General features: G+C 39.5%; 1 protein-coding gene and 1 long non-coding RNA gene across 2 annotated transcripts; one reads left to right on the top strand and one right to left on the bottom strand.

The window, feature by feature from the left end:
- Positions 1-3,758: 3,758 nt before the first annotated feature.
- LOC307165455 lies at positions 3,759-13,642 on the bottom strand. The gene is made up of 3 exons (XR_013822487.1): positions 13,582-13,642; positions 12,047-12,110; positions 3,759-4,250 (listed from the first exon to the last, which is right to left on the bottom strand). It is a non-coding gene; the product is annotated as an uncharacterized lncRNA (long non-coding RNA).
- A 139-nt stretch (positions 13,643-13,781) lies between these two features.
- pcdh9 (protocadherin 9) lies at positions 13,782-19,557 on the top strand. Its single transcript, XM_079883936.1, has 2 exons — positions 13,782-14,390; positions 14,873-19,557. The coding sequence occupies exon 2, from the start codon at positions 14,993-14,995 to the stop codon at positions 18,086-18,088; it is 3,096 nt and encodes a 1,031-aa protein (XP_079740062.1). The 5' UTR covers positions 13,782-14,390; positions 14,873-14,992; the 3' UTR covers positions 18,089-19,557.
- The last annotated feature ends 1,967 nt before the right edge of the window (positions 19,558-21,524 follow it).

Raw genomic sequence — 21,524 nt, 5'->3', positions numbered from 1 at the left:
CCATATATTAATATTAAGGATAAACAGTAGAGAATGTGAATAGAGATGAAACAGAGCCACTAGGTTATACTTTTCATAAATCTGTCGAGGTCTTTGAGAAATATGAAATGAGTCAGTGCCAAACGCTGATCCGACCTGACACACACATACTGAGTTTTTATATAAAACATTCAAGAATAACTGTTTATTCTATCCCTACATCTAAACCTACCCATCACAGAAAACGTTCTGCATTTTTATCTTTTTAAATTGTTTTGTTTGATTTAGAAACTCTTTTCCTCATGGGGACCAAAATAATTTCCCCACAAGGTCAAATATTACTGGTATTATTATACTTGTGGGGACATTTGGTCCTCATGACGTAGGCAATTATACCAGGTACACACACTCACACGCACACAGCTGTACCACAGTGCGGACTTTCCATTGACCACCATTACTCTCACAATGTATATTATTTCAGGTTTTCTTTGCACGTAAAGACAGCAAAACCTGTCCAATATAAGCTGCCCCTTTAAAAAACACAATGTCAAAATATTAATATCTTTCATTCTGCAGCTCACCCCCGCAGAGGACTCTCACATTTCTACATCAACACTGTGGTTTTACTCACTCTCATCGCCGTTTACTTTACCTCTCGTTAGCAGAAACCTGATCTGGCGGTATAGCACTTTACGCCAACTAGAGAGGAAACAGAAGTTTATATACGTCCAGCAGAAGACATTTTAGAGCACAACCCTAAATCATTACAACAACACCGTAGCCATTTAACTGCCAAACTAGCCATCAGAGAGCACGTACCACCTCAGCGTGGATAATTGCATGTGCGTGTGTGAGAGAGGATCATTATGTACATTTAGAGCATGTTGAGAGAGTCTGTCCTGCGTATCTTTCATCTTTTTTTCTTCCTCCTACCCCTCCGTTAAGTTCCCATTTTCTCAAATTCACATCTGAGCAGCACTTATTCTTTTGTTAGTATTTTTTATCCTCGTTTCTGACAAGATAAACAAACAGAATAAAACATGCGGGTATATCATTGCCTTTCTTCTCTGTCCTACAAATTATTCGCAATTCTGCAGCAAAAGTTTCGCCATGCTCGGGGAAAAAAAGCTTTAAGTGGATAGCCCAAACTTTTAACACACTCCAGCATGGAAAAGCTTAATGTAACATTACGGTTGCAATGGCTGACCTGTGACCCTCTTAGATTTAAGCTGAGTGTTAAAAGGTTTACTGCACTGCGCTGGTGTTCGCGAAGGCCCGTCAGCGTCTCTCCGCATCAGTGCCATCAGCTGCCCGGAAGAACTGAAAAATGTAATCAAAGGATTTACAAAAGCAAGTTTAAGTGAGTCTGTCAGAGACAGCGAGAGAGAGACGGCAGCAAATAAGATCAGGTCACATCCGAAGCTCTCTTCTCAAAAGGGTAAGAAGTGCCCCACCTATGTTTCAGCCCTTGTCCTTCATGTTTAATGGTGACCTAAGAAGTAAGTTTAGAGTAAAGATTTAGATGGTTACCATTGACTTCAGTGTTTTTTGTCTATACAATGGCGGTCATTGGTCACCAAAAACCACTGAAGTCAATGGTAACCAAAACACAGCAACCATCTAAATCTTTTCTTACTTCTTAGGTCACCATTAAACATGAAGGACAAGGCTGAAACATAAGTTTCATGAGACATTTCTCAAAATATGTTCTTTTATGTTCCACAGAAGAAAGTTATACAAGTTTGGAAAGACAGTTTTGGATGAACTCTCCATTTAAATCGCTACACTAGCAATTATCTAGAGCTGTGATGTCAAAGGCAGCAGACAAGATACAATAAGTTACTTATAGTCAGTAAAATGCCTGTTGTTGAGCATCAAAATAAAGTGTTAACAGATATTAAGCAGACAGTCTACTAATACTCTAATGAACGGAAGTTGACGTAGTTGCAAAGTTACTTATAGCTTGTAGAATGTCTAAAGTGGACTATTGAAATAAAGTATTACTATGTTTAAGAGTCCTAATGAATGAGGAACTTGTGAAACATCTGCTATAATATGATGTAATATTAGCAATATTAAAAGTCGTATTTTGTGAGAATACAAAACTAATTTCGAATGGCCGTGGAGATGGATGTTGTTTTGAATCAGAATAGTGTCATTCTAACCAGCCAAACCATGACCCCTTGATTTTGGCTTAGCCTTGGCTCAAGAAATAGGTTTCCAGTCAGTACATTTTTTTCTTTAAATACTGTATTTGTCACAATTATGTTCAGTTAGTGTTGTTATCATGGCCTTTTAGTTTGTTTGCTTCAGTCACATACTGTATGTTCCTTTGTTCAGTTTTCCGCCACTCTTTAGTTGTCATGGAGATTAATTTAATTATCACAGGTGTTTGTCATAATTACCCTCATTTGCCTTGTATTTAAGTTGCAGTCTTTTTCTCATTATACAAGTAGTTAGAATAACAAGCACTGATGAATTGTTCACGTTAAAGATTTATTTAGAAAATCTTATTAAGATTTATTAAGTATTTATTAAGAAAGTAAATAGACTCAAGTTTGATTTCGAGTCTAGTCTGAAAGCAGCTTCTTCTTGCCTACTCTCATTTTTTTTTTCTCTTCAGTATTTCTTTCCTAATCTCCATCTCAGGTAATAGCTTCCTCATTCCCCTCCTCTTTTCTTCCCCTGTCAGTTTCTCCATCATCTCACTCCTGGTATCAATCTGGCGCCCTTGCTTCGGCGTCCACACTCCCCTCATCGTCTCAGAGAACACAGCAGACATCTTTTTTTGGGGCTGTGGCAAAACAAATGAGCCGAGAATGTTTGACCTTTAGCAGTGCACATCCTGAACATGATATGTGAGTGTCAGAGAGAGAGAGAGAGAGAGAGGCAAGAAATAGAGAGATTGCGAGTGAAACGAGGGAGGTGTTGGAGGAAGAAATTGAGAAAGATACAGGGGAGAAGGGAAGTCAAGGGGAGGAAATAAACAGAGACGGAGAATCAAAGAGAGAGATAGAGTGAGGATATCTCAAGTCCTTGTTTGTCCGGTGTGCCAAGGATATCTGTATTGATTCAGCAGGGTGTCAATCACAGGACTCAATAGACTATTTATGTACTGAGACCTTTACCTTTGAAATAACAGCAGAGCTAAGATGATGAGAGTAAACAGATAACCCCGCTGCATAAAACAACATCTTCAAAAGTTAGTGTGTGACCTCAGACGCTTGCTCAGGCCTGCAAACGTTTGACCCACGTCAAAACACACACACATGAAACACATCACTATAATGCTTCCTGCTGGGAAATTATTCTTACTTTTAATTACACCATACAAATACTACAAATAACCTGTATGGGCTTGATCTATAAATAGATTACTCATCGAGAGCAAGAAAGTTCAAAATAACAACATTTAGTTGAAATAGAAATATTATTTAATTATAAATGTTATTTTTGAACAATTGAATGCATCCTTGCTGAATAATTACTGAACTTAAACTTTTCAACGGTATATTTAAAAAAAATATTTTACTCTTGTAACATTACGAATTCACCCACTATTTAATGGTTCTACTTTGTATATTTGTTCTTATTTTATTACTGACTGTTTATTTGTCTTTAAAAATGTGTGAACTTTATATTAATCAGCATAGTAGTTTTTGCTGTGGTATGAAGATTGGAATCGAGAACTGTGAAATTTCACCGGTATGTAAAATGCTGGTGTCATAACAGCCTTATGAATTAACATAATTATATGTGCATAAGACAGTCGTTAAAGCTATTTTTACTTCATTATACATTTTTCTTAGTACACAAACCAGAGAAAAAAATGAAGTCATGGTGACTGTAACCATGACAACGTCCGAGCACCACTTTGACAAGCGATTGTGCTAAAAGTTATTGCATTTGGGGCCTTTACCACATTTAGGACTAAAAGCTATTACACACACAGGACCTTTATCACATTTAGCTTGTTCAGTGTTCAAGACATGGTTACGGCCTTGCCTAACATCACGACTTCACGGCTCTCAACCCCACCACACTGTCTGGCCTTAAATCTACAGCTCTCGCTGAAAGTAAATAGGTCATTCAGATGTTCTGTTGACAAATGCCTTGTTGATAGCTCCCATCCAGCTGTGAGGCCTCTCTTATCTAATGGGACCATCTGTCTTGTGTCGATGATGTCACTTCCTGGAGTCTGGCTGAGGCAGGGGAGAGTTGATAGATAGTTGGCTTGATAGAGAGAGACAGAAAGAGATAGGAAGAGACTGGGAGAGAGATGAGCAGATTATACGTTTCGCACATAAACCTCGAAGCTCACCATATAGCACCCTGTTTCAGCCTAAACATTTGCAAAAGAAAAATAGAGCCGTGTGCTCGACAATTTTAAAAAGCATTTTAAAAACAAGTTTGTTGTTGTGGCCCAACAGAGCAATTCTAAGCCATCAGATAACCACCGAGTCACAAAGTCTCTTTTGAAAGACCGTCGTTGGAAACTAAAGACAACACGGCTGAGTGAAAGAATTCTCAGTGCAGTCATTTTTCTGATGAATTCTTACTCCACAGGCACCAGTGGCACGGTGATAAGTGTCCCATTCACTCTTATTTTTTAAGGCGAAATGCTCGACTTGTCAGACTTCAAATGGTTGGAAATCTATTTATCAAGCTCAGCGTTGACCAAATGACACGCCTACTACAATTTAAGGGTGTTAAAGAAATAAATAAATGGAAATGTCTTTTCTCCATTATGAATTACAGACACTTTGAGAGCAATAACCGAGGGTCAAAGAGGCACATCTGAACAGCACTATGTCTGAGAGAGTTTCTGTGAATTGGTAAGCACAATTATTCATACTTTCAGTTTTTTACTAGTACAGCTGTGTGTCAGCATGTGGGTTGGGATGTATATATGTATGTATAGAGAGAGGGTGTAAATGTAGGCATGGAAGCTTTATCCCTTGAGATGAATTAGAATTGAATAATGAGACTTGTTGTGACACTGTGTGAGACATATGCACATGGAAGTCAGTGTCATATGTGCTGCTTGTTGTGAACAGACCATCTTGTCCTTAATAAGTACAGGCATTCAGTAATAATAATAAGCATTCATTTTGAAATACCAGCAGATGTTGTGTTTTGGAAACGGCTTACAAAAATGCATTCTTAAAAGAATAGTTTAATGAAAAATTCAAATTCTGTCATCATTTACTCAAACCTGTGTGAAAGCTGCGTCCAAAATCGCATACTCTCTTGAGTAGGTACTTATTTTGAATAAATAATTTCATCATGACTGCTAAAAAGTATGTTCTATATAGTATGAATGTAATCTGGACGTACTACATTCGCCATGCTGTCATTATCATGTGACCAGCTGTCATTGATAAATCCTCTCCCGTGGCCTCATGGGATAGTAAAGTGTCCATCATATGGACATTCAGGATCTCGCCAAAAGTACAGTAGTAGGTCATCCGGGTACTTTTTGCCTTCTCTTTTATGAATGCTGTGAATTCATTCAAACATACTTCTGTTGTCACATACTGTTTTTCGCCTACTAAGGTATGCGATTTCGGATGCAGTCCAGCACAAGGGTTGTCAAACTCAGTTCCTGGAGGCTGTCCTGCAGAGTTTAACTCCAACCCTAATTAAACACACCTGAACCAGCTCAAGTACAGTAGGTGAGTTTATTCAGGGTTTAAATTAAACTCTGTTGGGCAGTGGCCCTCCGGGACTGGATTTGAAGAACCCTTAGCCAGACCAACAGCATTAACCACCACCCTAGTAACACTAATTAACACCAGGCCAAAACCAAACTAACAAGGGCTGCATTTCCCCAAAGCATTGTAAGCATAAGTAGATAATAGAAACCAATTGTCTGTGCAATCTATTCAGGTTTACTTTACTTTTTGGGAAAAACAGTTGAGCACAATATTCTATCCCCTAAACCTACCCATCACAGAAAACTTTCTGCATTTTTACATTTTCATAAAAAACATCCCTTAGTATGATTTATAAGGTGTTTTCCTCATGGGGACCAAAAAATTTCCCCACAAGGACAAGGATTTCGGATATTGCTATCTTTGTGGGGACATTTTGTCCCCATAATGGGTTTACCAGGACCACACATACACACTTGTGCATGTCTTGTGTGACTCACTCTGGGCTAATCAGAGTTTTATCTCTCTCTCCAACTGCCAGCTGCTCCAATCTGCTCTGCAGCCTGCCGATTATAAAATTGTAAAAATGTGAAACATACACTCCCATTAACAAATGTCACGAGGAGCTTGAAAAGGAGATAAAATAAATAAATAAAGCACGTTTCCCCAAAGTCGGGGGGGAAAAAGTCCTTTGTCTGATGACATTTCCTTCTCAGGAAGCAAATTGAAATGGAAGAATTTTAATTTTGTGTGATTCAAATAAGCGTGAATCTGAATTGTAATTAATACACACTGCTGTGCTCCCCACAGGCTGCGGCGATGACACTGGCTTAGCAAGCAGGGGATGAAATTCCATTTGGAAATGTAAAGATTATTGTTATGAGAGCCAAACACTCTTTTATTTCCATCTCCTCTCCTTCCTTTTCTCCATTTCCCCTCCATTTCTGTCTACTCCTCATTTCCTGTTATTCATAGACACTTTAGATCTCTGCAGATGACTCGTGACCCACATTCACAGGACTTCACTTTGAATCAGAGAAACAAAAGAGTATGAACTCTACATGCTGTTATTTGTAGGAAAATGGCCAGGTATATGCAAGAAAGACTGCAAAAGCTGTAGAGATTGCTGAGATCCAGTGCAAAATGTCCCTACAATGATGGCAGTATCCAAAATCATTGTCCTTGTAGGGAAATTGTTTTGGTCCCCATGAGGAAAACAGCTTATAAATCATACTAAGTGGTTTTTTGAAAACGTGAAAATGCTGAACGTTTTCTGTGATGGCGAGTTTTAGGGGTATGGTTAGTGTAAGAGGAGAGAATATAGTTTGTACAGTTTAAAAATCATTATGTCTATGGAGTGTGTGTGAACTGTGTAAATTTTGAGAACTGATATTATACATCCATAAAAAATATCACCTTGATTACCATGGTTAAAAGTCACTGTAAAAATGTCTCAGAAAAGTTAGTTCTGAGAATAATCTGTTCAGCATTTGCTTGTAAATGCAACTCAGTTTGATTTATTTTGTTTTCTAATGCAATGACATTCAGACATTTTAAGTTTAAGTGTGGCTTAAGTGGCGTGCATGCACACACACACACACACACGCACAGACACACATGTCTGGTTTACTATCTTTGTGGGGACTCTCCATAGACTTAATGGTGTTTATACTGTACTAGGGATGGTGAAAACGAAAAATTTTCTTGACCGACCACCGAGCCTCATTAGCCGGTTGAAACCGGTTAACCGATTAGTTTAAAATATCAAATAACAGCCATTTCGAGCCGTTAGGGTTAGCAACTCTGTCGCATCTCTCTGCCGCCCTTCCACTCACGTCACTTTTTTAAAATCCCCTACAGCGCGAAACATGAGTCCCACAAACGCGGCGCCGAGGAGCTTGTGTGTAATCGTAGGACAAATGGCTCCTTAGTTTCGAAATGGTTTGGGTACAAGGTGATCGCGTTGAAAATAAAGGCGTTTGTCTAGCGTTGGTTAGAAGCTCGTTTGAAACATTGCCGCGGCTCATTTAAGAAAATGACAGCTCCGAAGAGACGCCGCTTTAACCTTGAGTGTTTTAGCCTGTAGCCTTTACTTTTCGCAAACCTTGTGAGCGCGCGAACCCAAACGCTGTGACCTCGCGCCAAATGTTTTTATTGGTTGATTAAGTACAAACAGGCGAGTTATGAAAAATTGAGTGTGAGGGATTTGTTCACTTCACACAAAAATATCTTGGAATGAGATGGCTAACTGTAGTAGCGTTCAGTCCACTGTCTAATAGCCTAATTTAGAGATCACTTTTCTTTTTTTTTTAACCGACAACTTTGATCGGTTAACGTTGATACGGTCAACCATCGGTCAAACGGTCATCGGTTAACATTCCTATACTGTACAAACTGTATATTCTATCTCCTTACACTAACCCTACCCCTAAACCTACCCATCACAGGAAACATTCTGCATTTTTACATTTCCAAAAAAACTATTTTTGTATGATTTATAAGCTTGTTTACCCATGGGGACCTCAGTTTAGGTCCCCACTGTGACACGAGTCCCCATGAGTCTGTGTGCATTCAGGTTGAAGTCCCCACCGGGATAGAAAAACATGAACACACACACACACACACACACACACACACACACACACACAAAATAAGGAAACAAATATGCACTGTAAAAAATCCAACTTACATTTTGTATGACAAATTCAGTTTTTAAAGTTTATTCAACTATTTAACATGAAAAAAGTTTTCTCAACTTTTTTTTTTACAGTGTGGAGGTTCTTAAACTTCAAAGCTCTCACTAAGACCCAAGGGCTTGATTTTGTCAACCTCTCACTTTCTGGAAAACACATAAGGACACGCCAGACGGCAACTTGTGACATCACATTTTTGCTGATATGTTCCTGTAATAGAGTTTCAGTTTTCAATTAAATCACGCTTGCTCCAGTAAAAGGAATAGTATTCCAATAATTGGAATTGACCAAAAGAATTGAAAAATAAGTTCATATAACTTGTGCATTATATTACAAGTTTTCTAAAGCCAAACACGCAAGTTTGTGTGAAGATTTAAGTCATCATCTACGGAAAATCTCATTCTTGTTCATGACATGTTCAAACATTGAAACATCATGCCTGATTTGACGTCATTGGTTTTTAAGGCAAAATGGAGAATGAGATCCATGAGAGCCAATGAATACATTATAAAATATTTTTTTCTATCTCACTGTACAATATATACTTATTTCACTTGTATAAATTACATTTATTATCATTTTTAATTCTTAATTATTTTCAGTTCATCAAGTGATGACCAAACGTTTTCCTGTTCCACACATAAAGCTATCATATGCATTTAAAAGACAAAAGATTTTACGTTTAATGGTGATTTTTGCCATGGTCATTATGAACTCTCATAAGACATGGAAGACTACAGTACATGGAGGAAAGTAAGGCATACAGGTTTTGAATGACATGAGGGTGAGTAAATAATGAGAGAATTTTCATTTATAGGTCTACAACACTTTTAGCTGTTCCATCATTATAATTTCACAGCTCTCTTTTAATCCGACAGACTTGATTTTGTCAACCTCTCGCTTTCCAGAAAACACAAGCAAACGACAGACACCAGCCCTGACATCACAACGCTAAAGCGTTCCAGTAAAGGATTCAAGGATGTAATCACATATTTAACAACTGGGGGAATCGAATGTAATAGTTTTAAACTTAACCACAGAAAAACTCTTATCAGTGGAGCACTGATCTGAATACAGCGTCTATTGGGGTTAAGGCTCTCGCCAGATCTAACTTCCTTTAGATTCCATCATGCTCGCTTCAGTTAAATTTGGACGCCATCATTCTGTTTTGGATGCTGCTTTGTTGTCCCAGTAACCTTGTATCTGAGTTGTAATGAGACTGTGATGTAAACTCATCTCTTGGCAGTGCCACATGGGCCACTGGTGAACATTTATCACTCTCTGGCCCGCTCTGTCCAATCCTGCACCGGCCCAGATTGTGCCTAAAGATAGCAGGAGTGTCCAGAACCCCAGAGATCGCCTCTCTCTCCCTATCTCTGCTTCTCACACACTCCCACAGACACACACTCAGTGAGAGGTAGATAGGCCAGGCTGGAACGAACCATCATCTGGCCACAGCCGAGCAGCCACAGCTACAGACATCACCGCACATGTGTGAATGTTTATTTCTGCATGTGCGAGACACGTTTTCTCAAATACCTTCACATACACACTCTCTCGGAAACGGCTGAAATTAGTCACAAACTGTAAGAGAAGGAGAACAGGATGAAACTCAAAGAAGATTTTCTTTCTGGATCACTCGGTTGCTTTTAAGTGCCACTTAGATGTGTTACAGTTTATTGCGGTTAGGAGCCGCACTTCTATTTCGGTTATCTTTTTACACTTCCATATTTTAATGACTTACAGTGACTGTGCATTTCTGAAGCCTTTCTGTAAATGTTCTTGGTTGACAGACGTGCATCTAAGAAGCCAAGCTTTGTCGCTTCGGGTTTGATTAGCTCTTTTTGCAGAGTTCACAGAAAGCCTGTATTTAAATTCGCCGGGTCTTGCAAATGGAATCATGAGATGTTTGAAGACGTGGGAAACCTTTAAACATTGAAAACTGGAAGCACACTGCAGAGAAGTCATGTTCCTAGCCTCGTTTTCTGTAAAAATATCTAAAGATCCTCGAAACGAGATTAACTCACCTGAAAAGCAAAACTGCATAATACTGTATATTTAGCCTATAGTCGTTTTTAAAGAATTTATCTTGAACGTAAATTTTGCATGGTTCATTGGCAGATTTTTGCCTTACAGTATATCTTTGGCAGATTTAGGTTCACTAGATTAAAGCTAAATTCAGAGTGTATATGTTAATAAAAAAAGATTTTCATTCTTATGAAAATAAGGTACCACTTTATTTTGACGGTCCCTTTTGAACATTCTGTTGACTACAAGTAACTTTGCACCTACATGTCAACTAACTCTCATTATAGAGTCTATTAGTAAACTGTCTGCTTAATATCTGCTAACTCTTTATTATGATGCTCCCCAACAGACATTCTAGTGACTACACGTAACTTTGCAAGTACATGTCAACTTATTCTAACCCTAACCCTACCAGTCTATTAACACTAACCCTAACCTAACTGTCAACTAACACTCTACTGAGATGTTAGTAGACTATGTTAGTAGACATGAAGGTGCAACGTTACTTATAGTTAACAGAATGTGTAAACCGAAAATTATTCTAGATTTTTTTTTTTTTTAATCAGTATTGTTGTCTGACTTGTTTTCAAAAGTATATTTTACAAAGAGCATCACCGTTACATATCACACGATGCTTTAGAAAAGCATAAAAAAGACACAGATTACATTTTTAAAAACTGCAAAATTAGCTTCACCCAGTCATCGTGTGATGGTCAAACTTTAACACATAATTGTTTATAAGAAAAGTACTTTCGTCCAAGGTGGAGGTACTGTGAAAGTTGACCATGATCTGTCTGACATCTAAGTTCAACGAGGTGTTTTTATATTAGTTCTTGCAATACAAAAGCAATGTGGTCCATTTTCATTTGATCTCTGAAGAACACTTGAGCTAAATGCACTGAATCGTAAAGCTTTTAGGAAGCAGAAAGCTCAATCTCTTTAAGGAAGTGACTCACCTGTTCACAAAGGAACCGCTCAAATATGTCAATATCTTTCAATATGTGGTTTTCTCAGTTGACCTTAGGGCTTATGTGTAATCATAGAGGATTTCATGAAAGAATTACACTTTAACAATGAGTTTATCTTTGGTTAAATTGGCTCAACATGGGGCAGGATGTTTTATCAATACATTTTATGTTTCGTCTTTCATAATTCATGGTCTTACTGCTATAATAGAATTCCTTCAATACACAATTGAAAGGTTGTCAGGGCTGAAATAATCATTTACATAACCTATCAACAGTCTAGCATCATAGACATGAGCTTGTGTGCATTATTCATACAAGGACAAAAACGCAATTCAGAAAATAAAACCGAAAATATCGATGTGAAAATCAAAGCTCAGCTCTTATGGGACTCTTAATTTATTGCAGTGGAAAAGCAAAACTTAATAGCTAATCTAATATCCATGGAAATCACTTGTTCCTTACACTCTCTGGCCTGGCTGTGTAGCATCACCAAATCTAAAAGGTCAAAGCCACAATACACCCTTGAATAAACTCTGTAACAATCAGAAATGAATATGCTTGAGTTATAATTAAATGACTCTGTAGCAAGAAAGTTAGCCACTGAAAATTTGAAAGTTAGTTTACATGAGAGTGTTAACTTGAAGTATGTTATCATACAGATTTGTGAAAGTTTATCAATGTTTTAAAAACACGACAATGCAAATCCATTGCTAATACTCACTGATGTTTTGTCTTGTTGGTTTCCCTCCAAAATGATGTCACTTCCTGTATGATGATGAAAGGAACTGGATAGAATGGAAAATAATGTTTTTTTAAAAAAAAATGTTTCAATCAGAGGAGGGAAAAACATGCAACATTTGTAGTATTTCTTAATAAATTTCCTTTTTATTTAAAAGTGACATGGAACATGACAAAAATCCAATAAAAATTGTGAAATTATTCTAAATTCACCCTATGTTTATATAACTGTTATATTGTGATAAATGAAATGAGTATACATTTTAATCATAATGATTATGACACCTATGACGTATGTCTCTTTACTAATTGCAGTAAAGATTTAGTCACAGTTCTTGAATTTGAGAAAAGATAGGTAGGCCCTGGTTGTCAGCCAGCCAAAAATATTTTTTTTTTACTCCTGTATCTCCCCTTTTTCCCTTGTAATCTTTTATGTCAGTGGGGGGAAAAGAGCTGATAATAATTTCAAAGAACCAGGCTGGCTCTTCAGTCCCTCCCTACCTAACAAAGCTTTTGGACACACACACACACACACACACACACACACACACACACACACACACACACACACACACACACACACACACACACACACACACACACACACACACACACACACACACACACACACCTGAAACCTCGACAGGAGTGTCGTCCCTCAGTGTATTAGATGAGAGATAAGCGCATGTGTCTCATGTTCGCCTCTAGATGGTGCTGTTTACCACAACTCAACTAAACATGCCCGCTTTCCTTTTGGTGACCATTTCTCTTCAGTTTCATCTCTATTCAGTCAATCTTAAATAGAACAAATGAAAATATTTAAATCTGTGCATAACGTTTTTGTTACTGTTACATATTTCAACTTAAAAGAAAAACTAAATCACTAAGAAAAAATAATTACAGTGTTGAATTTCACAATTGAATAGGCTACCTTTTTTCCATCAAGATGTATCTTCATAAACTTTATAAATAGAAATGTACAGTTACAAAGCATCATGGGAGGATTTCGGTGACTATATTTTACAGTTCAAAACTGTTTGTCAATGTTAATATTGGCTACCAACTTATTCGAGCTTTTAATCTGTTTAATACAAGTGTAAAATGTACTGGTGGCAGTCAGGTGGTTCAAGAAAAGGCCATATGGTGGTTTAGCGTTCATCAATATCGAGAAAAGTAGATTCATTAAAACAAGTAGCCTAAACTAAACTGATGTTTTCGTACTTCTAACAATTCATCCAAAGTAAAAAGTAGAGTAGCTAATATTCCTACCAACCTAATAATTATATAACATGACCGAAGCTTAGGTTTAAGTAGCCGATACACTTTCCATTTTGCTTCAGTCTAACATATAGGCTACTTTTTTCATACAGTTTGACACGGATATTGCACTCTCTAATAATCCAAATAACTGTCAATCACAAGTGACAAAACATGTTAGTTTGTGTACGGATTATCTAACTTCATAATGCTGTAAACAAATACATTAAATAGTCTTAATGAGGTGAAATGAAACCGTACATCGGAGCTCTTCATCCCGCAGCCCGCAGAGTCTTTCTGAGGCATTTCGCTCCGTCTCAACAGCGCGCTTGAGTGACGTTAATTCTAACCAATCACATGATCCCCCCTCCCCTTTCTGCGACGTTCATGAAGAGACGGGCCAATCAGCAGGCGAGGGGGCGTTCCCCTGTGGGCATACTCAGAGTTGTTGCAAGAAATTCAGTCTGGGGAAGAGGAGAGAGGACAAGCATCCCAACACATCCCACCGTTTGGACTTTTTCTCATTCAGGTGTGCGCGGCGAATCACGCACAAGACACCGGGATAGAAGCCGTGGATTTTCTTTCTGACTGAGGACTGAGAGGGAAATGATCTGATAGTATTTGAACTTGACTCTTTTCCTCTGATGGGATAGTTTATGTTGATATTTGAGCAGAACAGGTACATTTCATAAGGGCTCCTCTGGTAATGCGGAATGACCGTGCGGGACCGTTAACGCGCGCGTGGATCACTTGATTCATCACCGACCACCGCATTCCGCGCGCCTCCGAACGCACAGATCTGCGGGGGAAAGTTCATAAAGATTGTCTGTCAGATTGATTGCTGTTAAATCAACATTTCCCCCCAAAACCAGCTGTGCTTTGAATTGGATTTTTTTTCCCCACGACTAAAACACTTAAGTCTTTACTGACCTAGTCCTCAAAGCAGTGATCAATACGGATATCTTCATATTATACTGGAGTCAGATCATTTTTATGACTGGTCGAACGGATTTGTCACTATGCGCTCTAATTTGGTAACCTCCGTATGCGCGAGCTCACAGTGAACCGAGGTAAGAAATCGCATGCATGCATGCATACACCCAAACGGGTTTGCACGCAGAATTTATGTAGTACTGTCTTGTTTCAAAACACACTGTCACTTCTCGTGCATATGCTATTTTTTCTCAAAATGAAATAATAATTAGATTAAATCCCAAATGCATGATGTGTCATTTTGAAGTGGGTGACAATAGAGGCATTCCATGTTAAATTTCTTAAAAAATGCTGAGTGCTTGACTGGCTGCATGATTTTATCCAGAGCCGCTGTGTATGCACACAGGGAAATGATTACAATGAAGAGACCAAGCTGTTGTGGTGGTTAGAATGAATTATATCTAGAATGCACTGCCATCTTTGTAAAGCCATACTTTAAACCTTATAACTGTTTAACACTTATTTGATTTCGAATTATATTGATTTTGATGCACCATTTGTTTTGAGTGTTGAATATTATGGGATTCATTGTAACGTATTATAATGTTGTGTGTTGTAGGGTCGTGTTTGGCTGCTCTTTATCTACAAATGTAAGGCTCTGTGAAACCTTGGCTCTGACAACACCATATGGAGACAACTGTTTGAATTAAAGCAGCGGGAACACGTGTGAACTGCTGTCATGGATTTAAGGGATTTTTTCTTGTTGGCAACATTAGTTGCTTGTTTCTGGTTAGATCCAACCATTGCCCAAGAGCTCATTTACCCTATTCGAGAAGAGCTACAGGAGAATGTTCTTATTGGAAACATACCAAAGGACTTGAACATCTCCCATATGTACTCTGCCACCGGGGCTAGCAGTAATTTGGTTTACCGGCTTGTTTCGAAAGCAGGTGACACCCCGCTACTCCGAGTGATAAGCAATACAGGAGAGATTTTTACCACCTCCAACCGTATAGACAGGGAGAAACTCTGTCCTGGCCCCTCTTTTGAAGACAGCGAGTGCTCCTTTGAAATTGAGGTGGTCATTTTACCCAATGACTATTTCAGATTAATCAAAATTAAGATAATTGTCAAAGACACCAATGACAACGCCCCCATGTTCCCCTCTCCTGTGATCAACATTTCAATTCCAGAAAACACACTCATCAACAGCCGCTTTGCTATTCCTTCTGCCACTGATCCAGATACCGGACCCAACAGCGTACACAAATACGAGCTGTTGAACGGGCAGAGTGCCTTCGGTTTGGATATTGTGGAGACACCAGAGGGAGAGAAATGGCCTCAGCTTATCGTTCAACAGAATTTAGACAGAGAGCAGAAAGACACTTATGTGATGAAAGTAAAAGTGGAGGATGGGGGGAACCCACAGAAATCCAGCACTGCCATTCTACAGGTGACTGTCACTGATGTTAACGATAACCGGCCCGTCTTCAAAGAGAGCCAAATTGAGGTCCACATCCCAGAAAACTCTCCGGTTGGGACATCTGTAGTTCAGCTGCAAGCCACCGATGCAGATGTGGGGGCTAATGCAGAAATAAAATACATGTTTGGTACCCAGGTGTCTCCAGCGACACGGAGACTATTTGCTCTGAACTTCACCACTGGGCTCATAACAGTTCAAAGGCCGCTTGATAGAGAGGAGACTGCCATTCATAAACTCACAGTACTAGCCAGCGATGGAAGCTCAAGTCCAGCGAGAGCCACCATTACTATCAATGTGACCGATGTTAACGACAATGCTCCAAACATCGACCTGAGGTACATCATCAGTCCAATTAATGGTACTGTAATGCTCTCTGAAAAAGATCCAATAAACACTAAGATTGCCCTCATTACTGTATCTGACAAAGACACAGATGTCAACGGCAAGGTGATTTGCTTCATTGAAAAAGATGTTCCTTTTCACCTCAAAGCAGTTTATGATAACCAGTATCTGTTAGAAACATCTGCACTGCTCGATTATGAAGGAACCAAGGAGTACATCTTCAAGATTGTGGCATCTGACTCTGGAAAACCTAGTTTGAACCAGACTGCCCTGGTTAGAGTACGGCTGGAAGATGAGAACGACAATCCGCCCATTTTTACCCAGCCTGTCATCGAGCTGGCAGTCATGGAGAACAACCAGCGTGACATGTTCCTGACAACCATCAGCGCCACGGATGAGGATAGCGGACGGAATGCAGAGATTGTCTACCAGCTTGGACCCAACGCATCATTCTTTGATCTTGACCGCAAAACAGGAGTGCTAACCGCATCCAGGGTGTTTGATAGGGAGGAACAAGAGCGGTTCCTCTTTACGGTCACCGCTAGAGACAATGGCACCAGGGCTCTGCAGAGTCAAGCTGCAGTCATTGTGACCATTCTGGACGAGAATGACAATAGCCCTAAATTTACACACAACCACTTTCAGTTCTTCGTGTCAGAGAATCTGCCTAAATATAGTACAGTTGGAGTAATCACAGTCACGGATGCAGATGCTGGTGAGAATGCAGTGGTGAGACTCTCAATCCTCAACGATAATGAGAACTTCATCCTTGACCCAGATTCTGGAGTCATAAAGTCCAATGTTTCCTTTGACCGAGAGCAGCAAAGTTCCTACACCTTTGACGTCAGAGCCGTGGACAATGGAAGCCCTCCGTGTTCATCAGCTGCCAAGGTGACTATCAATGTCATTGATGTCAATGATAACACCCCCATCGTCATCTACCCACCATCAAACACTTCTTTTAAATTAGTGCCAGTGTCTGCGATTCCAGGGTCGGTTGTGGCCGAGGTGTTTGCAGTAGATGGTGATACAGGTATGAATGCAGAACTCAAGTACACTATTGTTAGTTGCAAAAGAGAAGGTCTTTTCAGAATTGACCCCGTAACGGGAAACATCACATTAGAGCAGAAACCCTTAGCTACAGACGTTGGCCTCCACAGGCTAGTGGTCAACATCAGTGATCTTGGCTATCCAAAGTCCCTGCACACCCTTGTCCTCGTTTTCCTGTACGTGAACGACACAGTTGGAAATTCCTCATACATACAGGACCTCATCCGACGGCAAATGGAAACGCCGCTGGATAGAAACATTGGTGAGAGCAGAGAGACTTATCAGAATGTTGACAACCTGAAAACCATTATTGCCATCGTGACAGGCGCTATGGTAGTGATTGTGGTCATCTTCATAACGGTTCTGGTGCGCTGCCGGCACGCCTCACAGTTCAAGGCTGCTCAGAGAAAGAAGCAGGGTGCCGAGTGGATGTCCCCCAACCAGGAGAACAAGCAAAACAAGAAGAAGAAGCGCAAAAAGAGGAAGTCGCCAAAGAGCTCCCTCTTGAACTTTGTCACCATCGAGGAGAACAAACCCGACGACCCTGCCCACGAACCCATAAATGGAACCATCAGTCTCCCGGCTGAGCTCGAGGAGCCCGGGATTGGACGCTTTGATTGGAATGCCACCCCTACTACCACCTTCAAACCCAGCAGCCCAGACTTGGCCCGGCACTACAAGTCCGCTTCACCCCAGTCGGCCTTCCACCTCAAAGCTGACACTCCGGTGTCTGTGAAAAAGCATCACGTCATACAGGAGCTGCCACTGGACAATACCTTTGTGGGGGGCTGTGACACGCTTTCCAAACGTTCCTCCACCAGCTCTGATCACTTCAGTGCCTCAGAATGCAGTTCACAAGGAGGCTTCAAGTCAAAGGGGGCACCTTTGCACACCAGACAGGTAAAAGAACACTTTTACTGGTCTATAAGTACTGCTTATAACTGCCCTGCTCAGTACTGAAGTGCCTGTGGTAGCTAACTTGCTCTGAGTGATACATCTGTGATGCACTATGTAGAATGTAGATTTCAAAAAGCTCCCCCGTAGATGTTCTCAAATGACCAAAAAAGACGTAAATATTGTATGTGTTTTATATGAAACTAGCTGATCCAGGCGAATGCTATTGTCATCATCTTACCACATGCATTTTTGTGTTTTTTTTTTTTTCTTCTTTTTTTAATTTATAAACCTCTACTTGAAACAAGTCCTGGACAAGCAATTGGTTTAATGGGTGAGATTCGAAAAGAATCCAACGTCTCCTAAGAGGCTAGATTCAGTTTAATTTCACTACTTTGTCATGGTTCAAAGATGCAATGCTCTGAGAGTTTGTGAAAGAAACATTTTTTTCTCGCCTGTCTACTTCGATCACCATTTTCTCATTTCGACGTCTAAACTCCTTTGTGGAAGAAATAGATTTGAGCATTATCAAACAAATCCTCACTTGTATGAATAACCACTGAAATTCACACAGTGTGAAACCGGTTCTTATTTTTCTGCATTTGTTAATTAGCATCCTCTACGATTACGAGTTTCTTAATTAATCCTGGACTGCAGTTAATCTACTAATCTAAAAATGCGCACACACAACATTTAACATTATCTCCTGGTTCATTAAATCCAATGGTTTCAATATTCTACACCAATAAACCGTCACAGACCTTCAGTATAGAACAGTATTCTCTTTGGGTCGCTATATATGCATATTTCTCAAAGACAGTTCTACTGTATAAAGCGCTAAAAATCGCAAAAGCGAGTTGCCAAGCACAGCATCTCATAGTATGAAACCCAGATGATGAGGGAGAGAGTTGAGGGAGAGAGTTGAGGGAGAGAGTTGAGGGAGGGGTGGGAGGGAGGGGAATATTACCTTTAGGTGGCACTGTTGTTCTGTATGGAATATTCTGGCTATGGGCCAACATGCAGTGTCTGTAATGCATGGGGAAGAAATGGGGGCAGTTACTCGTTCTCTCTCTCTCTCTCTCTCTCTCTCTCTCTCTCTCTCTCTCTCTCATTCACTCCCTCTCTATCTCTCGCTCACTTTTCGTCTCTCTCTGTCTCCTTGTCTTTCCCTTGCCCTTTTGTCTGCGTGTGTGTGCGTGTATGGGAGCATCTCTCTCAGTAAACAGCTCATGTCTAATGATGGACTGAATACACAACAGATTGGTTATGGCTGTTAGAGATATAAGATAAGGTCTGACCGTTGGAGAATAAACAGATACACACTTGTTTACTTAGCTATCTGAAAAACCTTCTGTTTTTTAAGGCTAATTATGGTGCTAATTATTACTACAGACTACCCCAAAACTTACCCATACACCTGAAACCATTTTGTGTTTTTAAGATAATAATTAAAAAAACAAAACATTTATGAATGTTAATACATTCAAGGACAATATATGTTAAAGTCTGTGGACACTTGTGTGTTTGTAGAATTTGTGTTGAAAAAAAGAAAGAAAAAAACAAACATTTTAATTGAATAATAATTGAATTATGAATTACTTTTAGTTGAAGACAGAATCAGTGCACATCTGGGGACAGTGTTTTTTTTTTTTTTTTTTTACTTTTTAATTTATTAATTAAGAATTATTTTTAGTTTATTTATGCTGTTTTCATAATTGAGGACAGAATAAGCTCACCTCTGGGGACAATTCTTTGTTTTTAAAGTTAAAAACAAATGCTTTTTTTTTTTTTTCATGAAATGAAAGTTATTTTATGGATGTACTCCAAATGAGGACAAGATAGGCTATGCCCAAAGGATAGCAAATAAGACCAAACAGATAGATAGATAGATAGATAGATAGATAGATAGATAGATAGATAGATAGATAGATAGATAGATAGATAGATGAGGACATGAGGACCAGCCATGGACTATTGATTGTTATTGTTTTTTATTTGTTAGTTATGATGAAATTAACAAAGGGTTATTTACAATAACTACAGACTAAGCCTGTCTCAAAACATTGTTTTGTTTGTGTGAATCACTTTTCCAATTGAGGACATCCCTGGAAGTCCCCAAAGGGAAGTTTTGTCCGATTTAGCTCACTTCAGGGGATAATTTTGTCCACAAAGTGTAGCTAAAGTAAACACACACTACTCTGCATATTCCAGATTGAGTGTGCGGAGGATCGTTTATAATTTCCTTAAGCGTGAAAGCTGTACAAACAAAAGCTTGTCTAATATTGTTTTCCGGGCGGATGCGAGTCTGGAAGATGGGGGCGTCTGGGCTGGCTTGCTCTTGTGTGGGCGGTCCAGATCACGAACATGCATCGGAGCAGGCCACACGGGATATGACCCTCCTATAGGTTACAGCGCAACTCATCACATTCCCCCTAAGAGAATCCAACTAAATTAAGCATTCCAAGAGGTTTTCAATGAGATTTTAGATATGCAAGGCAAATTCATTGCATTCTCTTTTCTCAGAAAGAGAAGAAAGTCTCAGAACTGCATTGTAGGAAGCAAGAAAGGAGTACACCAATGTAGAATGACATATTACATAATGAACTGCAATCCAGGCCAAGAGAGTGGCCTCTGCAACTACTGTCCTATTGGGAAACCATGCTGTCGTGCTGTACATGCCTTTTACGAACGACTCAGTGACCCAAAACAATAGCTGCCACTGTAAGCGCAGAGACAGATGCCTGTCAACGCTATAGATGAATTGTACATACTGTGAAATGCACTGTTCGCTTAATCCAGAGGGGTTGGTTTTTGTCCAGGGGTTGCCCTTTGTGTTTCTGTCTCGATCCTTTAAAGGCCATTGACTGTGCGTTTCCTTTCTAAAGCTCATAGATACTGGGGCAGCCTCCATACAGAGCTAGTTAGCACAGCTAGAGGCACATCAGTGGCAAGCTTATTATGGCACCCAAAACCTCTGCTGACAGCCATAGGGCAATTAACACTTGGCCTTTCTGTTCACCGACTGCACCGAAGCAATGCAAACAACAATGAGCACATGCAAACTTGTCTGATAGTCAGGGGTGCAAAAAAAAAAAAAAAAACCTTTTTTGTTTTGCTTGGCCACAGTGCAATGAAAAAAAAAAAAAAAAACGTGCTGGTGGCCATGTAAAACTACTGCTTTAAAGGGATAGTTCAGTCTAAAATAAAAAGTCATCATTTACTCACCCTCATGTCATTCTAAACCAGTATGTAAGTCAATGTTTTTTTGGAACCCAACATTCTTCAAAATGTCTTCTTTTTATGTACCACAGAAGAAACATATATTATGACATCATTTTCATTTTGGGCTGAACTATCTCTTTAAGACCAAGCAGAAGCAATTCAGGTATAAGACCATTGTGCAAATGTTAATGCATTTATCCCAAGCAACTTACATTGCATTCACACTTTGTCAGTTCTTGCATTCCCTTGGAATTAAGCTCATGACCTTGTTAGCACCATG

Source organism: Squalius cephalus, assembly GCF_949319135.1.
Source record: "Squalius cephalus genome assembly, chromosome: 10".
Classification (NCBI taxonomy): Eukaryota; Metazoa; Chordata; class Actinopteri; order Cypriniformes; family Leuciscidae; genus Squalius; species Squalius cephalus.
The sequence above is the reverse complement of the archived record's forward strand: the minus strand, read 5'-3'. Positions and strand labels throughout refer to the sequence as shown.

Bases quoted from the DNA above. Each gene is read 5' to 3' on its own strand.
- pcdh9 (XM_079883936.1), top strand. From the start codon at position 14,993: ATGGATTTAAGGGATTTTTTCTTGTTGGCAACATTAGTTGCTTGTTTC.